Raw genomic sequence first — 25939 nt, forward strand, 5'->3', positions numbered from 1 at the left:
TTTATTTTGTTTCTTAAATTCCACATATGAGTGAAATCATATGGTATTTGGCTAAGTAATATCCCATTATGTATGTATGTATGTATATTATATATATATATATATATGTATGTATAAATATATAAATATGCGCATCTTCTTTATCCACTCATCGGTTGATGGACACTTGGGCTGTTTCCATATCTTCGCTTTTGTAGGTAATGCTACTGTAAACATCAGGGTGCATGTACCCTTTGGATTAGTATTTTTGTATTCTTTGGGTAAATACTTAATAGTGCAATTCCTGGAATGTAGGGTATTTCTGTTTTTAGCTTTTTGAGGAAACCATACTGTTTTTCCAGAGTGGCTGCACCAGTTTACATTCCCACCAACAGTGCAAGAGTGTTCTTTCTTCTCCACATCCTCACCAACACCTGTTGTTTCTTGTGTTGTTGATTTTAGCCATTCTGATAGGTATGAACTCATACCTTATTGTGGTTTTGATTTGCATTTCCCTGAGGATGAGCGATGTTGAGCATATTTTTATAGGTCTGCTAGCCATCTTTGTATCTTTGGAAAAATGTCTATTCATGTCTTTTGCCCATTTTTTAATTGGATTATTTGTTTTTTTTGGTGTTGAGTTTTATAGGTTCTTTTTATATTTTGCATACTAATCCTTTAACAGATATGTCATTTGCAATTGTCCTCTCCCATTCCATAGGTTGCCTTTTAGTTTTGTTGATTATTTCCTTCTCTCTGAGGAGCTTTTTATTTTGATGTAGTCACAATAGTTTATTTTGCTTTTCCCCTTGCCTCAGAAGACCTATCTGGAAAGACGTCGCTATGGCCGATGTCGAAGAAGTTCTGCCTGTACTCTCTTCTAGGGTTTTTATGGTTTCAGTTCTCATATTTAGGTCTTAAATCCATTTTGAATTTATTTTTGTCTGTTGTGTAAAAAGTGGTCCAGTTCCATTCTTTTGCATGTTGTTGTCCAGTTTTCCCAATACCATTTGATGAAGAGACATTCTTTTTCCCAAAAAATATTGGATATTTCCCCCTCCATTGTCAAAGGTTATTTGACCATGTAATTGTGGACTTATTTCTGGGTTTTCTATTCTGGTCCATTGATCTATGTCTATGTCTATTTTTTTGATCTGTGTCTATTTTTTTGCCGGTACCATACTGTTTTGATTACTACAGCTTTGTAATATAACTTGAAGTCCAGAATTGTGATGTGTCAAGCTTTGCTTTTCTTTTTCAAGATTGCTTTGGCTATTTGGGATCTTTTTTGGTTCCATGCCCATTTCAAGATTGTTTGTTCTAGGTCTGTGAAAAATGCTATTGGTATTTTGATACTGGATGCATTATATGTGTAGATAGCTTTGGGTATTACAGACATTTTAACAGTATTTTTCTTCCAATCCATTAGCATGGAATGTCTTTCCATTTCTTTGTGTTATCTTTAATTTCTTTCATCAGTATGTTATAGTTTTCAGAGTAGAAGTTTTTCACTTCTTCTGTGTTGTTGATTCCTAGGTACCTTGTTTGTGATGCAATTGTAAATGGGATTGATTCCTTAAATTCTCTTTCTACTGCTTCATTATTGGTGTATAGAAATGCAACACAATTCTGTACATTGATTTTATATCCTGTGACTTTACTGAATTTGTTTATCAGTTCTATCAGCTTTTTGGTGGAATAGTTCAGGTTTTCTATATATAATATTGTGTTATCAGTGAATAGTGAAAGTTTGATGTCTTCCTTGCCAGTTTGGATGTCTTTTATTTCTTTTTGTTTTCTGATTGCTGTGGCTAAGACTTCTAGTACTATGTTAATTAAATGCGGTGAGAGTGGGCATCCTTATCTTTTTCTTGACTAAAGAGGAAAAGCTCTCAGTTTTTCCCTCATTGAGGATGATATTAGCTATGGGTTGTTCATATAAGGCCTTTATTATCTTGTATGTTCCCTCAAAACCTTCTTTTTGGAGGGTTTTTATCATGCATGGATGTTATCCTTTGTCAGATGCTTTTTTGCATCTATTAAAAGGATCGTATGGTTCTTATCCTTTCTTTTATTGATATGGTACCACATTGATTTGAGAATATTGAACCGCCTTTGGACCCCAGTAATAAATCCCACTTGAATAATTTTTTTAAATATATTGTGGGATTTGGTTTGATAATACATTGTTGAGGATTTTTTCATCTATGTTCATCAGAAATATTGGCCTATAGTTCTCTCTCTCTCTTTTTTTTTTTTTTTTTTGTGGTGTCTTTATCTGGTTTTGGTATCAGGGTAATGCTGGCCTCATCATTTTTAATTACTGTCTAGCATCCAATAATAAGGATGCATTTTAATGTATTTAACCAGACTCTACATTAAAATGCTTATATGATATACTTTCAAAGTAAAATCCTGTGTTTAAATTTGAAAGAGAAAGTACTTTTTATATCTCTTTTTTTAGTAACTGTGCTACAAACTTTATAATGTCTTAAATATGAAGTGTTTTGCACTAGAGAAGGAAACTTAAAGAGAATGATATGATGGATACTGTGGTTCGCCTATCAGATCCATTCTCTAACCACTCTTCCCTTCTTTCTCACCAACAAAATTCTGATTTGTTCATTTTCCTGTAAGGAGTGAGGTCCTTCAGGGAAGACTGGGTATCTCTCTGGACCTATGGTGGTGAACTTTCACTGAGCAAAATCAGTTATGTGGGTACCTTTCCCCTTGCACAATTGTCTTAAGCATAGGCATGTTGACATAGGCATAGACATTGGCTTCTTTTGGCTAATGTTCTCTAAGGATTTTCTGCGGAATGGCTTATATGTAGAACATCCTTACTATTGAAATGATACACAAGATAGGACTTTGCTTTTTCTGGTTTGTATCATCTCTGTGTAATACTTACAGATACAGTGGCCGTCTTAGGACCATATGACAAAATCCAAGAGAATTTCATAGTATTCAAGCCACGGTCATGACTTTTTTAAATCTCTGAATTAATCAACTTGTAACAAACCCAGCTTCCAATTTTTAATATGTGAGACATTGCAATCCTTATTTTTAAACCACTTTTATTCATGTTTGCTGTTTTGTTTTTTTTTTTTTCCCAGATAAAGCATTCTGATACAAAGAAATGTCATAGCTTTTCTCTTATATTTATTGCTTTCTGGTGATACTATAAATCAAAGCAAATAGGGTATGTGCTTGACATGTGTCTTCATCTGAGGTCATTACTGGAATTAATATAACAGACTCAGTCTAATAAGCCCTGGTACCAGGAGTGAGAGATGAAACATCAAAGAAGAGGAGAGGAACACATGAAAATTATTGGTCTTTAGTCACTGGCATATGTGGACTTCCTTTCCTAGTTATTGTGTACCATGTCTGTTATACTATACTTACAAAGTATGAAGACAACTAAAATTATTTTTATGTAATATATAAAAAAACCTCACAACTGCACTATTACAAAAATATGTATAAGGGCACAGTTAGACGGAAAGCATCATTTACCTCTGCTATGTGTTCCTGCTTTGGAAATCTGATTTTTAATATATAAATGTTGGCTATACCGTATGCATGCATGTATGTGTGCATACTTACACACACACAGGTTTTCATTTGCTTTCGTTTAGGACTTTATTAAAAGCACATGTGAGGAAGCCAAAGGCATTTTCCCCTGCTCGTCTTGTTGTTCCTTTTACAGGCTTTCATGTTAACTGACTTCAGTATCCAATGTTAGAAAAATTCCTTTTTCTTTGAATTCTTTCTGAAGCTTTTATTTTATTTTGATTTTTCATGTATAAATAGGTTGATTTGGAAATGCCACATATTGAAAAGAGCGGGGGGGAGATTTAACTAAATGGCTCAGTGTAACATTCCTCATCTTAACCCAGTCATGCAGACAAGACATTTTTGTAGCTCATGGAAGAAAAGAATGCCTTGCAACAATTTGAGGGAGGATAATGAAGTAAGTCTGTCTCTGACTTAAAAAGAAAAAAAAAAAGAGTAGAATAACGCAAGTCATCCTGGAAAATGGATATATCAATATCCTCACTAGCTCTCAGTAAGTGGACATTGTTTTCATTTAAGAAAAGCATGCATATAATATATATGCATATAAAATATTGCTCCTTCTTATTTAGGAGAAAACGAACAATGCCTCTATTTGCTATACTTTCAGGTAACTAATGCAGACACATACTGATTTATTTTGTTAACCATACGTTGCAGGTAAAGAATGTTCAGCTCTGAAATGCTGCCATACGTAGGAGGTAATAAACCAGTATAGATGCAATGCTAGTTATTTTTAAATGAGAAGTTTCTTTATAATTTTACATTGTTATAGCATTCCCATTGTTACAGCATTCAACTACTAGAAGATTGCAGCTTAGAAATCATTGGTACAGAACTCAGGACTGAAATGTTTTTCCAAGCAGTGTTTATGAATATGTTAATTTTAAAACCACATTTCCATTTATTTTGGACGTATGCTTCTATGAATTGTACTCATGTGTCTGACATAGCTAATCATTTTATTTTTGGAATGGGCTCCATAAATATTCTATGGATGTTGACTGCTGATTATGATAATTTGTTCTATCAAATATTACCCAGGGATATTTGGACTGTTGGGAAATTGGACTTCCTTGCAAGATTACCACATTTTGGAATATATTTCTGTATTTTAGAGTAGTATTATATCGATTTGAAAAATTCACAGTTTCATAAATTTGTAAATTTATATTGTAGTAAGGGAATCTGAAAAGGTTTCTAATTTTTTTAAGTTGCCACTGGAAATGTTTAAATCATAAGGAAGTAATATCTTTTTAGTGCATTAGAGAATTACTCTTTTAAATTGGGTTTTGTCAAAATAAAATTATTTCAGTCCATAAACATGAAATAGTCATTTTTAATTTATTTATAGAGTGATATTAATAACACAGAAGCATAAATTCAATTTAATATGTATCACTGGGTTTCATTAATAATTTCTTAATGTTTGATATTTCATATTTCATATTTTATAAGGTTTATGTAGGTCCAAAGTGAAACTATATTCCAGTTTCTGTAAAATGCTTTAAAAGTTCACCTTTATTTATTGGGCAAATATAGCTCAGTTTCTCACATCTAATCCTTATAATTTAAGAATGTTGCTTTATATGGTTAAAGGAACTTTACATAAGTGCTGAAATTAAGGCTCTTGAGATGGGCAGATTATCCTGGATTACCGAGGTGGCCTTAAATATAATCACAAGGGTCTTTATAGGGAAGCAAACAGATCAAAGAACAAAGTGATGTCATGTCAAAGTGAGAAAAGGTTACTGCGATGTGGGACCCAAGCCAAAGAATGAGGGGACAACCTCCAGAAATTGGAAAAATGCAAGGAAACAGATTCTCTGCAGACTCTCCACATGGCACCAACGTTGCCAACACCTTGGTTTTAGCCATGTAAGACTCGTTTTGGATTTCTGATGTCCAGACCTGTAAGAGAATAGATTTGCATTGTTTTAAGCTGCTAAATTTGTCCCAGAAGCAGCAAGAAAAGTAGAACAGCATCTTAGTTTCTGCACTCCTCATTAATCACTTTGGTCAAGTTTTTACTTCTGTCAAATTACATTTTTCTAATATAAAGAAATGTTTGTGAAATTACATGTAAAAGAATATAGAAAAGGGACGCCTGGGTGGCTCAGTCGCTTAAGCATCTGCCTTCAGCTCAGGTCGTCATTCCAGGGTCCTGGTATCGAGTCCCACATTGGGCTCCCCATTGAGCAGGGAGCTTCTCCCTCTGCTGCCACTCCCTCTGGTTGTGTGCTCTCTCTCTCTGACTGACAAATAAATAAATAAGATATTTTAAAAAAATGTAGAAAAAGAGAGACTTGAAGTTAGAAAATTACCTTGTGAAACATAGAATGTAGTTTTCATACGTGTCACAATGTGTTCTGTAAAGTCTCATCTTAATTTTAGTTTGATATAGAGTAATTTTTTTTTTCAAAAATGAAAACACCTTATCACTTTTGTTACTCTTACTAAACAGGCACTTAAATTAAAAGTAGGCAACATTGGAAAAATCCTTTGCGAATACTTAGATGTATAGCTACAATATAAAAATAATTTTTTTTTCCTTTTTATAGAGGGAGAGAGAGTGGAGAAGAGGGGCAGAGGGAGACGGAATCTTAAGAAGGCTCCGTATCCAGCGGGGAGCCTGGTGCAGGGCCCGTCTCACAACCCTAAGATTATACCCTGAGCTGAAATTAAGAGTCAGGAACTTAGTCAGGAACTCAAGAGTCAGGCACCCTGATTTTTTTTTTTTTTAATGATAATGATTTTTTTCTCTGATTACTTAGTTCTCTTACCATTTGAATAAGATCTAGATGATTTATGACATATATGTCATATATATGTATGTATGACTATATATTATATATGTGTGTATGTATGTGTATGTATTATATATATTTATATACACACATATATACACATATTGTGTGTGTGTGTGTGTGTATAATATATATATACATACCATGAAATATGCCATGAAATAGTTGCCTTCTCCTTCCCAGGCTTCTAAGTCTGAAACGAACTCCAGAGCAGCAGGTCTCTGAGTGACAGGCAGTGAAAAATAAGGAAAGTATAAAAAAGTTGTTCTGTTGATTGACTCTGAACAAATAACTGCCTTTTTTTTTTTTTTTAAATATAGAGAGGGAGGGGAGGAAAGCAGGGTAGAGGAGAGGGAAAGAGAGAATCGTAAGCAGGCTCCAGGACCCTGAGATCATGATCTGAGCCAAAATCAAGAGTCGGGTGCTTCACTGACTGAGACACCCAGAAGTCCTAAAATGCTGCTTTTTTTTTTTTTTTTAAATATGGCTATATTTTATCATGAAAATCAGTTACTCTGATTACCTAAACTGCTTTCAGATTTAAATAGCAAAGTATGATGATGGTCATTTTTGTTTTTTTTTGTTTGTTTGTTTTTGCATAAACAGGTACCTTTGAAACATTTTCCTCTCAGAGAATAGTGTTTTATATGATTCAAACACTAATTTGTCATACATTAGATGCTGTGAAGTACTTGGCTATACTAAGTATATGTGTGTTTCTTCACGTACATGCCATGTGAAAAGCGATAATGCAATGACTAATTTGCTAACAAAAAGACACTCATGAAGCATTTTGTTTTGTTTTGTTTTCACACTCTCCTATCTTGTCATTGCAATGATTTTCAATGGAGTTCTACACATTTAACACTTACATGGCTGCAGCATCATGTGAAAATTTCTTAACGTTCCTGGGAATGCTTGTTTGTACACACTGATTTTAGAGTGTAATAAGAATTTGTGGTGGAAGCCTTTATTGATGTAGAACCCCTATGGATTAGACTCCCAGCACATAAATGAAACAATATTAAACTTAAATTAATTTAATGGTACCATATTAAATTACTAGACCATGGAAGCAAACTAATACCATCTTCATATATCTATCATATGAGAAGTTTTAAAAATGTAGTTAAGGGTCATGTTTATATGCTTAACCTATAAATATTTGTAACCAAACATGAGATAATAGCTGATGATTTTTATCTGGATAATGGAAGTTAAAACAAAGATCACTTTATTGTATTGAGCAGACTAGTGGCTGATTATTTTATATATAAGAAGAACTTAAAGGAATAGCTGATACGCACATAAACGTATCGATCTCATTTTCACTATATGTTGCTCTGTGTTGTGGCAAATAGTGCAGCTTTTTTGTCCAAAGGTGATTTTTTCATTATCGCACTTAACTTTGTTCCTGTGCTGCTCTGAACCATATTGGAATGAATTAGTCAGCAGTAAATGATTCTGTATCATATTACTAATCCTGTGATTATGTATATCTTCCCTGGCAGTCATCATAAGACATTAAAAAAATAAATAATTTGGCTTTAAAACTAGTGCTCATAATGAATAGCATTCAACATACTAAGTAACATTTATTAAATAAACCTGATCCGTGGAGGACAACTAGATGTGAGTTGAAGGCTTATATATGGGTTGAGTTAAAAGGACATGTTTTTGATGTTTCTTTTGGAAACGTCTGCATAAATATTCATTGTTCCTTTCCTCCTTTATGATCAGAGATTGATCTTTCCAGTTGTTACATACCCGTTCAGATTGAGGGGGCCCGGTCGTGTAATATTCATTTCAATTCAGAATCTCCTTGGTATGGCTTATCCACATCATGACTGAAGGAATCTTGGGCCACTTGGATATTTTACACCTGATCTCTGCCTCATCAGATCATCATAGTACCCCTAAGAACCTATCAGAATGAATTAAATCAGTTCTCCAGAGTGACCGTGAAATGTATGAAGACATTCATACATTTAGACATTCATACATTTCAGAAGATAGCAGTAAAATGGTTTTTAGGTCACTGTTCTGGAATCCAGTGACTACCGTTTGATTTGTGAGAGTCTGAAAAGTCATTTAACATCTTCACACCTATTCCCTCTTCTGTGAAATTGGAGGTAGTAATATTCATCTCATAAAAGAAGTGACAGGTAGGATATATATGAATATGCTTTCTAAGTGCGAAGGGTTACACAGATCTAGGACATTGTAACTATAAATTTTGGACTTAGGGTGCCCCAGGTAAAGTAGTTTGCATATAACTGATGACTTGGCTTACAGTTGTTTTTTTTTTTTTTTTAACGTGAATCTACTTTCTTTTATTGTTTATTTATTTTTATTATTTTATTTATTTTAATTTATTATTATTTATTTTATTATCTAGCCTAAACCCCATGATTGCCTTCCTGGCTGCTACTTCTTTTGTATTGAAAGTTCCTCTCAGGGGCGCCTGGGTGGCTCAGTGGGTTAAAGCCTCTGCCTTCAGCTCAGGTCATAATCTCAGGGTCCTGGGATTGAGCCCCGCGTCGGGCTCTCTGCTCAGCAGGGAACCTGCTTCCCCCTCTCTCTTTGCCTGCCTCTCTGCCTACTTGTGATATCTGTCTGTCAAATAAATAAATAAATAAATCTTTAAAAAAAAAAAAAAAGAAAGAAAGAAAGTTCCTCTCAAAAGGAATAGTCTTTTGAAATGAAGTATTGTTAACCTATCCTGAAACAAATGTTCATATTGGTAACCATGCTAACTATGACAACCAAAAGTGTACTTTGTGCATATATATGATATTTTACATTTTTTCTAATGCATTTTTATAAGCACATTAACCTTGTGAAGGGATAAAGTAACTGGTTTTAAGGAATAAAATAACTGGTTCCCATGCTATTTAAGTGAAAATTCAAATTCCAAGAGATTTCACTGAGAATAGTGTTTGGTATTTGTGAATGCCACCTGTCTACATACATTACTGCCTACCCTTAGCAACTTTCACATGTACAATATAGTATTATTGACTATAATCACCAAGCTGTACATTGCATCCCATGACTTTATTATTTTATAACTGAAAGTGGTAACTTTTGACCCCCATCAGCCATTTCTCCTCAAAACTGTCTGTTGCTGGATTGGATTTCTTTTTTATTGCATCAAGTTTCTGTTGAAAAAATATTGAAACTTCTTTCACTGTAAATAAGCCTTAATACTTTCATAAGATTATGAGGTTTCTCTGTGAATATTAGTGGATTAGGATGCATTTGACCATATTATTGCAGTCTTTTATCATCCTTTATTATGGATTTTAAAAGTATCTTTAATATCAAGGATACTGAAAATCATCTTTAAATTTATATTTATATTAAAAGTAAACAATGAAAAATTCTGAGTTTAAGGCACCTGAGAACATTTGATTATTTTATTTCACATTTATCATCTATAGTATTTTAGAATGAATTTACTTTAATGATTTTGATATCACTATAAAAGTACTCTTACTTGTGTATATTGTTCACTCTTCAATTAGCTTTCATCAAAAGTATAGTTCATTTTTATTTACAGTGATAGAAGTTATAAAGAAGACAGAAACATTAAACTTCTGTTTTTGGAATGTAGTCTTTAAGCAATCAATATTAGAATGTATCATATACAAGAGTAATATTCTAGAGATTATCTACCTTTCTCCCTGATTTTTAAGAATCTTAGCTTACAGGGCACCTGGATGGCTTAGTGGGTTAAGCCGCTGCCTTCGGCTCAGGTCATGATCTCAGGGTCCTGGGATCAAGTCCCGCATCAGACTCTCTGCTCAGCGGGGAGCCTGCTTCCCTCTCTCTCTCTCTGCCTGCCTCTCTGTCTACTGTGATCTCTCTGTCAAATAAATAAATAAAATCTTAAAAAAAAAATCTTAGCTTATAAAGAACATTTAATATAATTACTTGTAAAATATAGAATTACTTTGAAAAGTTAATGTTTTACTGTCTTGCTGTTCAATGCAGAACAATGATGATAATGACTGCAAATATATTACTGGTATAGCATATTTTGGTTTATATACCTTCTCACATATATTATCCCACTAATTGAAAGGCTTTTTTGAGTTACTTTTGGTTAACATTGAGTAAGATATTTGGGACTCACAAAGGTGTCTAATGTTTACAGCAAATGATCAGCTAATTTTCTTATATATGCAAAAACAATGTTTTTGTAGAAAATAATATGTAATATGTAAACTGGTTGGTGCACATATCTAGATAGATAAGTGGATAGGTGAATTAGTATAGTGTTCATATTATATTTTTTAATCTACTCTATATGGACATAACCATTTGAAGTCTCTGATTCAAGACCACTTTCTGTGCAAACACTTTGATCATTGTAAATTTTAACCTTCATGCTCAACTCATAAATTGCTAGTGATCTGTCTGTTGGTATAAAACATTGACTGTTTAAGTAATAAAAGATGTGTTAGTTGCTTTTCCATATCAGAATATTATAAGAATACACATAACTTCTAAATGAATTTTATTATCTGAGCTGTAGCAATTAGAATAAAATGTTGATAATAGGGTGTAAAACAAATTGATGAAGAAAGAAAGCAACACACACACATATATGTAATATATATATATTTCAAATTTGCCCTGACTTAATGACTGCAGATCAGAAATACTACTCTTACAGAATATGTGCATTTTACTAAATTTCATGATGTATGCTGCTTTTATTGTTAATTATTTCTACTTCAAAAGTATTCCTGATATTTTTCTTTGATGAAGAAAAGATGAGGAAGAAATAACTCTAGGTTTTTATATCTTCTCATTTTATAAATACCTGAGATTGATTTATGAGGTTTTTTTTTTTTCAAGGCATGATGTGAAAATCGTATGCCTTAACTGCAAAGAAACATGTATCTTATCTTGAGACATCACCTTCAAAAAGTTTTTTTTTTTTTTTTTAAGATTTTATTTATTTATTTGACAGACAGAGATCACAAGCAGGCAGGCAGGCAGACAAAGAGAGAGGAAGACGCAGGCTTCCGGCTAAGCGGAGAGACCGATGCGGGGCTCGATCCCAGAACCCTGGGATCATGACCTGAGCCGAAGGCAGAGGCTTTAACCCGCTGAGCCACCCAGGCGACCCTCAAAAAGTTTTCTTTGTAAAAGGGAAGTCCTGCTATTTTTTGAAAGTCTGAATACACTAACATGGCAAGGTGCCTCCTTATACCATATGCGTGAGAACAGCCACATTGATGCTGATGTTATTACACGGCTGTCTGATAATCACCCTCAGACATTAAATCCACACAAGAGAACTTTGGAAACATGTTGATCCTCAACATTAACTGTTATGCTAAGTTGCCTGATAAGTATGGAATATTGACTTTTATTAATCTCCCACTGATTGTACAGAATATATTTTTCAGCTTACAACATTCACTAATGAATCAATTTTAATTTAGGGACTAAATAAAATCTCCATTAAGGCCAACAAATGGTAGCCTCCAGTAAACACAAAGCATTTTCACAGTAAATCAAACTAGTCTGCCCTTGATGCTCCTTATCCTGCCAGTATCAAAGAAGGATGCAGAAGCATATGGTCATATTAGAGGGTGAAGCATTTCTTCAAGAAGGTATAATGGAAAATACTAGTCATGTATGAATAAACTGTATGAATAAACAAGCACATAAAACTGGGTAACTATAGAATGTCTCATCCTATACAATTAGTGGCAATATTATAGTTGGAAATAACTGTTATTTTTTCTATAGAAATATCTACCTGTCAATAAATTATCAAATCTAGACAATTTCTGAGTAAAATTGACCTTAGCAAACCCATTCTGAACTTGGGTGTCTTTTTCAAAATAAGAATCAGTTTCATCATATGTATATTTACCCATGATTAAGTCTGCACAGCCCAGATTTGTTTAACCACAAAAAATGCATAGCTTATATTTCTACTTCAGCAGTGGTTTTTGATTATTCTCTTTGGAGATTTAAAATTATTTTAAATTATAGGAGATTGGCATTGGTGAACAGCAATCTGTGAGGTTAGTGTAATTATTTATCTGAGCAAAGGAATATGAGCATCAATTCTTAAAAAATAGTTTTACTTACAGTGTTAGTAATATATTTATATATATTAAATTTTACATATATTTTAATATTCAAATATTAAATTTTTATTGATTTTTTAAAAGTGTGACTAAAAGCTTTTCCACATCGTATTTTCACTGCCTTTAAAATGGATATCATAACCATTGGTGAATTTATTTTACAATTTCTAATAAAACTCTGTAGTCATATTTTCTCAGTTTTTTAAAAATAACAGCAGTTTGTGATTCCTACCAAACCGTCCTTACCTGTGTTCACATTGGCAGGATTCCACGGGCCAGTTAGTGTTGCGTAAGCAGTGTTTAACTTCTAACTCAAAATCACACCATTTTCCCTGAAATATTAAATTTGTTAGTAGGAGTAAGCTGGATGAACTGATTCTTATTTCTCGTTTTTTAAGTGCACCACAGAAATTTCCTTCAAAGGTCTAAAATTCTAAATGGACCAAAACCTTATGTAACATCTTTGTAACAAGAACCGAAATAAAATTCGTACTGGTGTTCGTAATGATTTAACTTCCCATACATTTATTATTTCTTTCCTCTTGGCTTCAGGTGCAATAACAGGACGCAGTGCGCAGTCGTGGCAGGTCCTGACGTTTTTCCAGACCCGTGTCCAGGAACCTATAAATACCTGGAAGTACAGTACGAATGTGTCCCTTACAGTATGTATATTCCTGTTCCTTTCTTGTGAAAAGATACTAAGCTTTGTTTTGCATGCATCGACAAAGTATTCTCTATGAAAGCATGAGAATTATCACATTTGTTTACATGTTTTTTTTGAAGACTGGCTAATTTGAATTTTTCGGGATCATATATCCGCCCACCGTTGGAATAATTAGATGTTGCCTGCAGGATTCTGCAGCATCCGTTTTGACTCTACATTTCTGTATGTCGATACTCATTCTAAAAGTTTTCTTAATGCAAGAGTATGAAATTTTTAGAAAAAAAGTTGAAATGAATGACATGCCAATACTGCATCCTTCTAGGTCCAAGCAAATAGAAAGTGACAATGAATAATATACTTACATATTATTATGTTATGTAAATATTATCTATAATATTATACATTGCTATATATAACATTATATAATGTTAATGTTATATAATTATAGTGGCATAGAAATTGATAAACTTTAAGTTTAATAGAAGCAGTTATGTCTAATCTACAAGTGCTGTCAACATTTTGAGGATGAGAAATATATTCATCCAGAAGGAACAAACTGAAAAGAAGACACAAAAATTACATGAACTAAAGCATTCTTCAGAATTTATGTCTTACAGCCTCAAGAAGTTTTCTTTGCAACTTTTCAGTCAGATATGCCATATGCCAACCACATATGTTTTCATCAGGAATAATGAAGAATCAAACAATCAAAACTGGAGCATTTTTCTGACTTTTCTACCCAAAGGAAGAATCACCATTTCATAGAAATATTTTTGATCTATTTATTATTCATGGGATTCCTTAGTGAAGATCACTCAGGAAATCCTGCATTCTCACATTACATATTCAGTTCATCCCAAGAGTAGAAAACACTGGGGATCACCAATAAATCCCAGGTTCCAACTTCCTTTGACATCTCTGAAGTGAAGTATCTGGGGGTCAGCCAGTGTGCTGTGCCAAGAGATAGTTCGAAGCTCGCCTCATTTCTGCTTATTTAAGAAGCAGCACATTACTCATAAACTGTAAGTGTGCATAATCTAATAATAGAGAGCAACTTGGCCAGCACGAAATGAATTGAAATTTTGAAGTAATAATGAAAGCAGTCGAGAGAAAATTTCATTTTTGTTTTATTTATTGTGTGATTCATTAGAGAACGTTTATCTGGTGCAGTCTTAGAAGCTAATTTTCCTTGTTATAACAGAAATCGTAAGCGTATGGGTTCTATTGAAATCTCAACTGAAGTTATGCTCCTTGTACACTGTTATCTCTAGGGATCCTTCTATGGAAAGATAAAGCTCTTACTGACCAGTTATTGTTCATTAGTGATATTTTAAGGTAATAATATTTGCCTTTTGGAACTTTGACAATTATATTTAGATTATATAATAAGATCTTTGTGAATTATGTAGAATAGCTCTTTCCAAAGGCATTTTATAAAAATTCACCTTAAGGAATACCTCATTTTTAAAGACAGTTTGAGGAAACTTTCAGTCATATTTTTGAAACATGAAAGCTGAAGTAGAAAATGTCAAGCTAGATTTTTTCACAATTTTTAAATATTAAAGAATTTCACAGCTGTCTCTTCAATTTTCTGTATTTCTTCAGAATTTCTTTGAGGACAGCTACTCCAAAATCCTCTGGCCCACTTCTTTTGAAAAATCATCTACTTAAATCATTTCAATATAAATAAGAATTTGTGCATACCCTTTTGCATAAAAGGTTTACCACATTATTTCCTTTCTCTTTTACAAATTTTCAGAGATGAATTATTTGATTTCTGCATTACCTATATATATAGGTTTCTGGTAATCCTTAAAATCTATGGATCACCTTAGATGTATATCCATTATGTGAAAATATTTATCTGATTATGTTATTAAATATTAAATTAAAGTGCAGCCACCTGCCTGTTAACATACTGGTTTACGTTATATGGGTTAGCATGATTGCACTTGTTTGAGTAACTTCAGTATGTTTCAGTTGAAAGTGTAATGTGTAATTGGGAATTCATTTAGTAAATTTAACATGATTTTAAAAGAAAAAAAAATACACAAGGAAGTATAAACCATGAAGTAAAGTATAGTGACTTACTTGAAAGGTAGATTGGTTTAGTGGGAAAAAACCACCAGAGATCAGGAAGCCTGGGTTCAGAATGTGGTCTGGTTACTTTCCAGAAAAGCATAGGTCCTTAAGCAAAGGTAAACTATTAAATTTTTCTGGGTCTCACTTTATAGACATTCCCTGATCTGTAGTAAGTTGATTTAGATCAACACTAAGTTCTTTTTCTTATCTCTAGCATAAAATACAGACTTTTCCAATGCTATTAAAAAAAAAAAAAAAAACCACTTCCTTAAAATTGGCCTCCATTTATTGGCACTTACTACATCTTATTTACCACATGGGTTAAATATTTGTATATATTATTTTATTTAATTTTCATTATATCCTTCATATTAAGTCTGAGTATCACTATTCTGACTGAAGCTCAGTAGGATAAGTTAATGTTTCATGTAAAATACAGAGTAGCTGGATAATGACATAGCCAAGACTTGAGCCTGTCTCTAATACCTGTTAAGGACACAGCTGTAATTCTCCCCAGAGATTTTCCCCTCTGTGTTTTCATGAGTTATCCAATCTTGTTTAAGTCTTAAAATTTTCATCACTGCAGTTATGGCACATGGTGGAAGCAAATGCTTCAAGGGCCTGGATCCTTCTTTTTTTTTTTTTTTTTTTTTAAGGTTTTATTTATTTATTTGCCAGAGAGAGAGGGAGAGAGAGAGAGAAACAGGCTCCCTGCTGAGCAAGGAGCCTGATGCAGGACTCAATCCCAGGACCCCGGGATCATGACCTGAGCCTAAGGCAGACACGTAACCATCTGAGCCAGCCAGGCCTCCAGCTGGACCCCTTTTTTGTTAGTTCTTTCGCTACTTAACTTTGAAGAGGTTTTTATGCTTTTCTTTAAGCAGCTGGATCACCGCAAACTTTTATTTTCCCAATCACCTAAGAAAGCGTAATGACAAAAAGTAGTTCAGCTGTAAAACTTGTGCCCACAATTTGGAATGAGGCTCTTAGCTAAGTAGTAACTTAAGAAGTTATTTAAATCACCCATATTATAAGAGAAACCCTTGTATGTAATATATTTATTGAAATATCCCTAATGTGTTATTAGAAGAGAAACTTCAGATTTAGGATTCATTGTTAGTATTTTAGATTTTCCTAATTGAACACATCAATAAACGAATTATGTTAGGTTCTATTTGTTATACAGTTCAGTAATACCCATTTTCATTTTTAATTTAAGACAGCAAACTTCATTATATATAAGTGATATATTTGATCTTTATGAATGTTTCCTCTTAATATTGAGATGTGGGAAAAATACTATTATTATTTTCTTTCTTTATATAGACTCTGTGTGTGTGTGTTCCCTTGGTAATATTTTTAAGGTGATACTTTCCCATGGAAAAATATAGAAAAAATGAGAATATCAAAACATAGATAAAATATGTGGGAAAACATATTAATATTAGTAATACATTAGCATAATAGACGTGATAGACATAAAAATCAGCAAAATTCTTTGTTTCACATCAGAAATGTGGAGTTAAAATATCTGAGATAAGCTTGCAGTATTTTTTTAAGCTTACAGTAATTTTTTGCAGAGTTTTAGGTGTCATTAAATAGGTACATGGTTAAACAATGACAGTTTTAGAAGAACCTTAACCTGAATCAAATGGTATGACTTTTTTCTTTCTTTCTTTTTTTTAAAGATGCTCATAGGAAAGAAAGTTTAAAAAAATAGTGATTAAAAATAATTTTGTGAGGCCACTTTCTTTGAGTGTCTTGTCAACTTCTCTGAATTGCTAAAGTTATATTTAATTTTTCCTAAATCTCCTATATTTACTTTTTCCTAAATCTCAGCTTCTAATACAAGGCCTGTATTTTCTTGTTTGGGTTCACAGATACCCTGTTTGTGACCAAATTTGGGACAGATGAATCAATACGTTTCTCTGTTCCTGTCACACCTTAGTTCCAGTGTGACTTTTATAGCCTTCACATTTACTTTTGAGTTTGATTTTCCTCCTGAGTGTTTTGTTGTCGTTGTTTTTTTCCTCCTGGGAGATGACCCAGATATTCAGAGGTTAAACCTCAGCGTTTATCAGTGCCACACTTTTGCTCTCTACCTTGCTTCGTCTTGCCCCATTTCCATTCCTTCTGGCCTGATGGGGATTGAAATTGTGGCATCTTCAGGTAGAGTTTCCCTCATTTAGCTGGTTTACAGGAAAGATTTGTGTCAGGAGGAAAACAATAAAACAACTAACCACCGATGTAGAGTATTTCTGAGCAAAGAATCTTTACTTTGTGTCCTGCTGACAATTTGTCTTTCTTCCAAGGCATACAATTTCACGCACATTACACTCAGAAAGTGCTTGTCTTTTCTCACAACTCTGCTTTTCTCTTCAGTTCTTTGTTTCTTCCGTTTAGAAATACAAACCACATATTACTTCTTCTAGCAACCTTTTCTTGCGGTGGATTTTCTTAAGAAATGGAGAGAGGGAGCACGCAATTTGGAGAGCTACTAGGAATGAGTGATTTAGCCGATCTTGTGTTACACCACTTACAGATTTTCTCACCATTCACATCAGCCATCTGAAGTCACGTGTGATTGTCTATGGAAAAACATGCAAAATGAGTATTACTGGAAAATTAATATTTATAAACAATTACATAATCTATTAGTTTTTGTCTTTTTTTTTACTCTAAGAATAAGCATTACACTTCAACATTTAAAACAGACAAGTGTTTGTTTAGTTATAAATAACTAAATATATTTTCGCTAGTAATGTTCAAATGAGTGCATATTTTAATATATGTATTCTTTGGTTCTTATTATGTAAAAAATACTTACATATTTTAAAACACTAGTGCCAAAATTAGCCCATAGGTTTAATTTTTAAGATGGCACAGAATTGTCAAGGTATAGGATGATTGCTACTGCCTCAGTACATTTTTCAGTTTCTGACACATAGGAGACATTCGAGAAACATGTATTAGATGGTTAGAAAAAAAAAAATAGTCAAAATGGCTCCTCCCAAAGTGTTCTGTTCATAGCTAGAATGATTAAACTTAAGAAACTTGTCTCAAACAAGACCTTATTAATTCAAATGGAAGATCTATGGTAAAAATACAGAGTATATGAATTTTAGTTCCTTCAAGTTGTTTGGTGATTGTATTCCTCAAGAATGCTACCAGCAACCAGTTTTTCCTTTTCTTCTTCCCTGAGCCTCCAAGTAACATAGCGAGTACTGGCCCTTAAATGTTGGTCCCTTTCTAAGAGCAGGAGCAGTGATTTAAATTCTCTTTTAGAAAAAAAAAATTCTCTTTTAGAACAATATCACAAAAGCAATCAAATTCTTCCTCTTTCTTTCTTTCTTTCTTTCTTTCTTTCTTTCTTTCTTTCTTTCTTTCTTTCTATTAAAAGAAAGAATGCAGGGGAGAGAGAGAATCTTTAGCAGGTTCCACACTCGGTGTGGAGTCTGACACAAGGCTCAGTTTCAGGATCTCAGGGTCCTGAGCCATGACCGAGAGTCCAATGCTTAACCGACTGAGCCACCCATGTGCCCCTTTCTTTTCTCCTTTTGCTCTCCCACTGCAGTTTCTTTCTTTCTTTCTCCAACATTTTTTCTCTATTTCACAGTACTTTATACGTGACAGATAATCCATAAATATTTTATAAATGAATCAGTGATTACCTAATAGTTAAAGTTTGATAATATGCCCAAAGTATCATGTATTTATAAAAGTTGTTAGAAAACAAGAAGTATAGAGATGGACCATACTTTCTTGGAGGTCATAATCCTAAACTCTCTCATACCTTTTTCTAGGTGCTCATAAGTTTGTGGAAATTATTTTCAACTAAATCATGCCATTTGCTTTCAAGACCTCCCACTTATCTGTCATCACTCAACATCTATTATATACCAGGGTCTGCTACACGCGTTAGCACATAAAATTATGCAAAAAGATTCTGCCCTCAAAGAAATTAATCAAGTGGGGCTCAGTCCCCGAAGTTATAGTGTTTTTAGTTCAGCAAAGCAATGGAGCATTTCACATTAGCGGTGTGCAGAGAATGCACACCCATCCCATAGTGGCTAGTATGGGGTTGAGGATGGGTATCTTCAGGGCATGTTTTCTAAAGGAAATGACTCTTGAGCAGAGTCTTAAAGATTAAATAGACTCCAGTGAGAAGGACAATCATTTGTAACAGATGGGACAGCGTAAGATAAGAAACTGTACGGTGAATGTGAAACCAAACAGACTGATGTTTCCATAAAACACAGAACATAAATAAGAGTGACAGGGGAGATGAACATGCCAATGGGCAGGTAGAAATTGTGACCTCCCTGTAGGCTGTGATTCCTCTATCCCAGTGTAGAGCACAGAAAAGACAATAAAACACTGGAAAGACAAATTTAACATAAAATCTGGAGCCTACATTTCCTTCGGCAATGATAAACTAGAACTGAGTGGGGAGTGTCTCCTTTAAATAGGGTCTGTTCTTCTCCAATAGCTATATTATCCAGGACTTATCGTATTGTACCCGGTTCACTATAATTATTTAAAATGGCTTCTGAAGATACTTAACTTTGCAACTCTTGTTCTAGAGTTTGGATCTAATCAATTCTTCTTCTTCTTCTTCTTTTTTTTTTAATCTAATCAATTCTAATAGATGTAAAAACACTCCTAAATTGTTACTGTATTTCTTAATTTTCAAAAGATAGAGAGTTAGTATACTAAGAATAATTCCACCGATAGAAGTTTTTTGGTGCCTAATATGGGTCAGTCCCTATGTTAGGTGCTGGGGAAAAATAGATATGGGCCCTATAAAGCTGGGAGGCTTGGGGGATAAGGCAATATCACATGATCCAAAACATAGAATCATTAAAGATTGCAATAAAATGCAAGAAGAAAATAAGCACAATTGCATGATAGAGAACAGTGAAAGGGCCAGCTCACCTAAGGTGCTGTGAAAGACGTGAAGAATACAGTAGGCAAAGAGTATGGGGAAAAACTTTCAAGGTAAAGAGAAGAGTAGAAACGAAGACCCCCAGGTGGGGAAGAGGTCAGCCTGTTCTCAGACCTGATTGAAAGTTAATGTGACTACAGTCAAGATGAGGGGAGTGACTTGGAGAGAAACAAGCCAGCGACGAGTACTGCTAATACCCTTGTTAATGAAGCAGTGATTTCTTTGAAGGTTCTAAGATTTATTAAGAATCAAAACACAGGGGCACCTGGGTGGCTTAGTTGGTTAAGTGTCTGCCTTCAGCACAGGTCATAATCCCGGGGTCCTGGGATCAAGCCCCACACTGGGCTCACTGCTTGGAGAGCCTGCTTCTCCCTCTTTCTCTGCCTGCTGCTCTACCTGCTTGTGCTCTCTCTCTCTCAAAAAAAAAAAAAAATCAGAATATGTTTGCAAAATGAAATTGAATAAACTGGCATTCTCTTTAAAATATATAGTGTAAAAAATACTGCATGATTCTACAGTAATATAAAGGTAAACTTGCATCAAATAAGTCAAGCATCAGGTGGCATCAATATTTAGATAAGCTCTGGGGGCGCCTGGGTGGCTCAGTGTGTTAAAGCCTCTGCCTTCGGCTGAGGTCATGATCCCACGGTCCTGGGATCGAGCCCCGCATCAGGCTCTCTGCTCAGCAGGGAGCCTGCTTCCCCCTCTCTCTCTGTCTCTCTGCCTACTTTTGATCTCTGTCTGTCAAATAAATAAATAAAATCTTTTAAAAAATATTTAGATAAGCTCTGTATATACTTCTGGTAGATGGATAATATGTAAATGTATGTGTAGATGCTAATTGTAAGGGAACAAGATGAATCGAGAGTATTAAACAAATTAATTGGATTACCAGTGTTAGGAAAAGATTTGGTTTAGGAAGTACAGTGTTGTTATTATAGACATAAATGAAGTTTGAGAGGTTAACTTAACTATGTTCATTTGCTTTATTTGAAATAATAAAATTATAGAGCTTGGGCACTTAAACTTAATTCAAAGAAATTTTTACAATGTGCTCTAACTGAATAGCATAAACATGCAAGATTAAAAAAGACATAGAATATAACGTTTTGTTTTTTAAAATACACTGCATGTAAGGGGGCCCCTGGGTGGCTCAGTTGCTTAAGCTTCTGACTGTTTGATTCCTGCTCAGGTCATGATCTCAGAGCTGTGGAATTGAGTCCCACATTGGGCTCCACACTCAGCACACAGTCTGCTTAAGTTAATCCCTCTCTGTCCCTCCCTCAGCTACGGGCTTGTGCATGTACATTCACTAAAGAAAAGTTAAAATTTTTTTAAAAATTAAAAAATAAAATACACTGTATATGGGAAGCAAACTAGTTGAAAACATTTGAAGGTGAGGTTATTTTCCAAAATGTTTATTGCTAAAAAAATATCTTATGGCAACATGATGTATAAGACCTATGGAGTTAATTGTCCAGATAAATTTTCCTAAATAAATGTAAAATCAAAATACTATGAAAGAGTCTTCTTAATTTTTTTGTATCTTAATCATTAATTTATGAAACTAGAAAAATTGAATCAATTGGCTTAGAAAGCACTCCATTCAAATGTTATAATTTAACATAATATTTCATTAAAATGAGTAAGTGATAAAGGGAAAATATATGTAAATTTTAATATTTTCATTTTATTGTTGAGGAATTTCTCAAATGGAAGGATATCACAGTTCATGTGAATGCTAGAAAATTTTTTAATTACTTAAAATTTTTTCAAAACCCTTCTATAAATCCCAAAGACGTTTAAACAATTAAGTTCTTATCTGGCCGACTCCATAATGATGCTCCCCCAAATATCCATATCTAGAACCTGTGAGTTTTTACCTTAAGTGACAACAGGGACTTTGTAGATGTGATTAAATTTAAGATCTGGAGTTGAGGAGATCATACTGGATTATCCAAGTAGATGGAAGGTAATTGCAAATGTCCTTCTAAGAGCAGGCCAATATTGGAAACAGGATATATGACAACAGAGACAGAGGCTAGAGTGAGAGAGACGAAGATAGGGAAAGGGCCACCAGTCAAGGAATGCAGGCAGCCTTTATGAAGCTGGGGGGAAACAAGGAATTTTTTTTTCCCCTTAGAGCCTCCAGAATGGACACAACTCTTAAATTCAGCCCTTAACACCCATTTTGGACTTCTGACCTAAGTGTTGTTTGAAACCTCTACATTTCTAAATTTAGGTTATCATATTTTTCTTATCATATTTTAAAAACATAAACATATAAACCTTCTATAATGGACAGGCGAGATGTAGGGAGTGCAGCATGTCATTATAGACAGAAGTCATGTCAATTCTCTTTATAATGTATCCTACCCTAGGCAATCCCAAGGCAAGTTAGGATTTAGTAAAATTAATTTTACTGTATTACACGTACCTACTATTTATGTGAGGCAGCACAAGAAAAAAAATGATGGGTAAATAAGGAGTTGATTGTGAATATATGAGCTACATAAATAGCATGAATAAATGTACTGAGTTTCCCTGTAAATTTTCTTGTATCTTTATGCAGGAATTTCTCACAATAACTGACTTGTAATACCTGAATTTAATCCATATGTATGGACTCCCCAATCTGCTCTGTATGTATTAATTGAATTTTCTTTTACCAACATGTAGTGAAAATCTAGTTATCTTTAAAATATTGCAGCGTTCAGATACCCCCGATAATATAAATATGACTAGCTCTTACCTTCTAAGAACCCATAATCTCCTCATCATTTATCATCCTTCAAGTAATCACATCAAGTTAGAATCAAAGCCTAGAAGGAAACTCAGTACCATTTAGTTTTTATTAATATATTTTATAAATGCATTACTTCTCTCTATGCTAATTGCTTTTCAACTTCAATTAGAACAGAAATCAATGCAGAATAGAATAGTACGTGATACGGAGAAGGAAGTGGCTGTCCCTCCGTACATCTTCTATGGCAAAGACATACTACCTATGCTCTTTGTCAGTTCCGACCGCATTTTCCCTGTACTCATGTCTCCTAGTTCTCTCAAGCATTGGAGAATGTAAGAGTGGTTAAGAGTGAGAGCCTGGGAATTGACATTCCGACTTTGCCAATTACTAGCTAAGGTCTCATGAAGTTGTATACTACTCTGTGAATGAGTCTCTTCATATAGAAAATAAGGATGATAATCAACTCACAGACTTTCTGTGAAAATTAAAAAGAAATGTATGCTAAAAGCCTAGTACAGTGATGACCACATTGGAAATGCTCTTTATATCGTTGCTATTTGACTGAATCTACATACTGCCTCTCACCTGTTTTCAGTGCCATCATCCACTGGGGCTTGGAATTATGTAATGCTGGTAACTTATCCCAGGATTTGGGGAGACCCCTGACATCCTAGAGTTATAACTTTCTCTAGTTCTTTTGACTACTGGTGCAATTTTACAAGACTTCTATCTCAATTCTCCATCTTTCATTTCAGATTACATCTGAAATTTGAGTCCTTCTCAGATACAAGGGCATCTGCTGTGTGATTTAGCTCTTAAAACAATTCTCTCTTATGGGGTTACTCTTTTTAATCCCAGTGTGATGACTAAGCCACGTCAGACAACTTTTTTCTAAGTCCACACTCAGCCCGCTGAGTTTCTGTGAGTTCTCTTGTCACCTGAATTTCAGCCTCTGCACCCCTTTGGATTTGACTGCTGGTACTGGAAATTGCATGAATCACATCAAGCTTGCCATGGAGGTTGGGCATTGTATCTTTTATTTTCAGCTTTTCTCACCGGTGTTAGCTTTTTTACTACCAATTAATTTATTTCCAGTCCTATTTCTTCTCATAGACAGCAAGAGGTAAAGAGGTATCAATTACTCAAATGTCTCTAGGTGGACCCTGACCACGTTCTATTTCATTCAACAAATATTGGTTAAGCCTCTATTATATGAGTCTTCACACACTGTTTCTAGGAAATAACAGTGGAATTTAAATTTAAAGCAACCTAAATCCATCTTTAATTTTTTAATAGGTGAAGAAGTTGAGACTCAGAATAAGTAAAATAGTCAATGATTATGTAGTTAGAACTTACTGACTCGTAATTGTCAATCAGATTCTCTTTCCATCATGCTACTCTCTCTCCCTCTCTCTTTTTTTTTTTTAATTTCAGAGTAGTCTTTCTATAGTTTAGAGATGTGAGGAGTGATTAAAACATACTCTCAAAAATATAAAAGATCTAAATATATCCTCTTTAACTGAAATTTGGCATTCTAGCCCAGTGCCTCATTTTAATTCAAATTCTTTCAGAAAAATTTTAGAATTCAAAATGGTCCTAAGGTGACAGCTTGATTATTTGGTCTTTGTTTGCCTTCAGTATGGCCCATAATTAACACAATTAATGATGGCATATTGAGATATCAAAAAACCCAGCTTTCTCCTTATATGAGAGATCAGTCTTTTTGTGCATAGTGCTAGATTTCAAGCTGTAAGTCCTTTCTCATAAATTTATTTCAAAATTGCCTCAAGAAATTCCATAAGTGAACATTTTTAGAGAAAGTGGGCTATGCAATTTGCTTTTATGTTCACTATATAGTAAATCACCACACGCTAACAATTTTGCTTTTTGGAATCCTTCAAATAGACATCCAAATTTCCGTGAAAAATCTTTTCTTGTCTCGGTTTTGAGAACAGCTTGAAATAAGTTCAGTGCTCGATAACATTGAAATTTCATAGATGCCAAAAACTGTAGTTAAAAGACACACACATACACACAACTAATGGAATTATAGAGAGAAAAATTAATCTCTCCCAAAAAGCCTATCATAAAATTTCCTTTACTATGATTTTCCTTGACTTGTTTCCCTTCCTGTTCTCCTGACCTCTTAGAGAACTCATTGATGTTAAGTTCATCAAGATAAGAGGAAAGGCTCAGAAGGAAGTTCATATTCAAATTTGTTGGAAACAAAAATGCATTCATTCCTACAACAAAGCTTCTATTTTTTTTCTTTTGGATTCATTCTGATTATTCAAGTGCCAAGAGAACTGATAACTGGCTGCTTACGTGTATCAGAGTCTAATAGAAATTTTTTATGGCAGTGTTTTGGTCCTATCCTGATCTATTACTTGCCAAGAGATAACTAATCAAGTGTAATTCAAAAAAAAAAACCAAAAAACAAAAAACAAAAAAAAAAAACAAAACTCACCCAAAACAGAAATAAAAACAAAAACAAAAGCCTGCTGAGTAAAGGAATATTATTGGGGATATTAACAGGCAAACCTCTAAGAATTCCTCATTCCTACTTTATCATGCACTTTCTAATGCTCTTATTAAATGGGTTCAAATACCAAGGTCGGGTATCAACAATTATGACTGTCTGCCCTGCAACAAACGATGTGTGTTACTCTTTTTAGGAATGAGTGATAAGAGTAAAGCAAGAAACATATGCTATTCACGTTCTTTAGGGTCAGCAAACCTTAGTCATTTATTAATACTTGCCCCTCAGTTTTTGATTAGCACTGATTCTAATACAAAATTCAAGAGTTTATGATGAGTTATATTACTTGATTGAATCTTACCAGCTGCTGCTCCTTGTGAGAACCAGATGATATTTTCTAAAATGTTGAAATACCTTATTTTTATCCCCAAGCAGTATCTTGAACACCAGTAGGAGCTGTTCACTAAAAACTCCATTTATCATAGATTCATAAATCTATGATAAACATAGATTTATTTATGATAAACATAAATGTTTATTTA

General features: G+C 33.9%; 1 protein-coding gene across 1 annotated transcript in view; it reads left to right on the forward strand.

The window, feature by feature from the left end:
• The window catches only part of ADGRL3 (adhesion G protein-coupled receptor L3), a 417871-nt gene that overhangs the window by 158378 nt on the left and 233554 nt on the right, over positions 1 to 25939 (forward strand). The window contains exon 3 of the mRNA XM_080796369.1: positions 13034 to 13143. Coding sequence (XP_080652495.1) covers positions 13034 to 13143 — 110 coding nt within the window. The remainder of the gene's footprint in view (positions 1 to 13033; positions 13144 to 25939) is intronic.

Source organism: Martes martes, assembly GCF_963455335.1.
Source record: "Martes martes genome assembly, chromosome: 2".
Lineage (NCBI taxonomy): Eukaryota > Metazoa > Chordata > Mammalia > Carnivora > Mustelidae > Martes > Martes martes.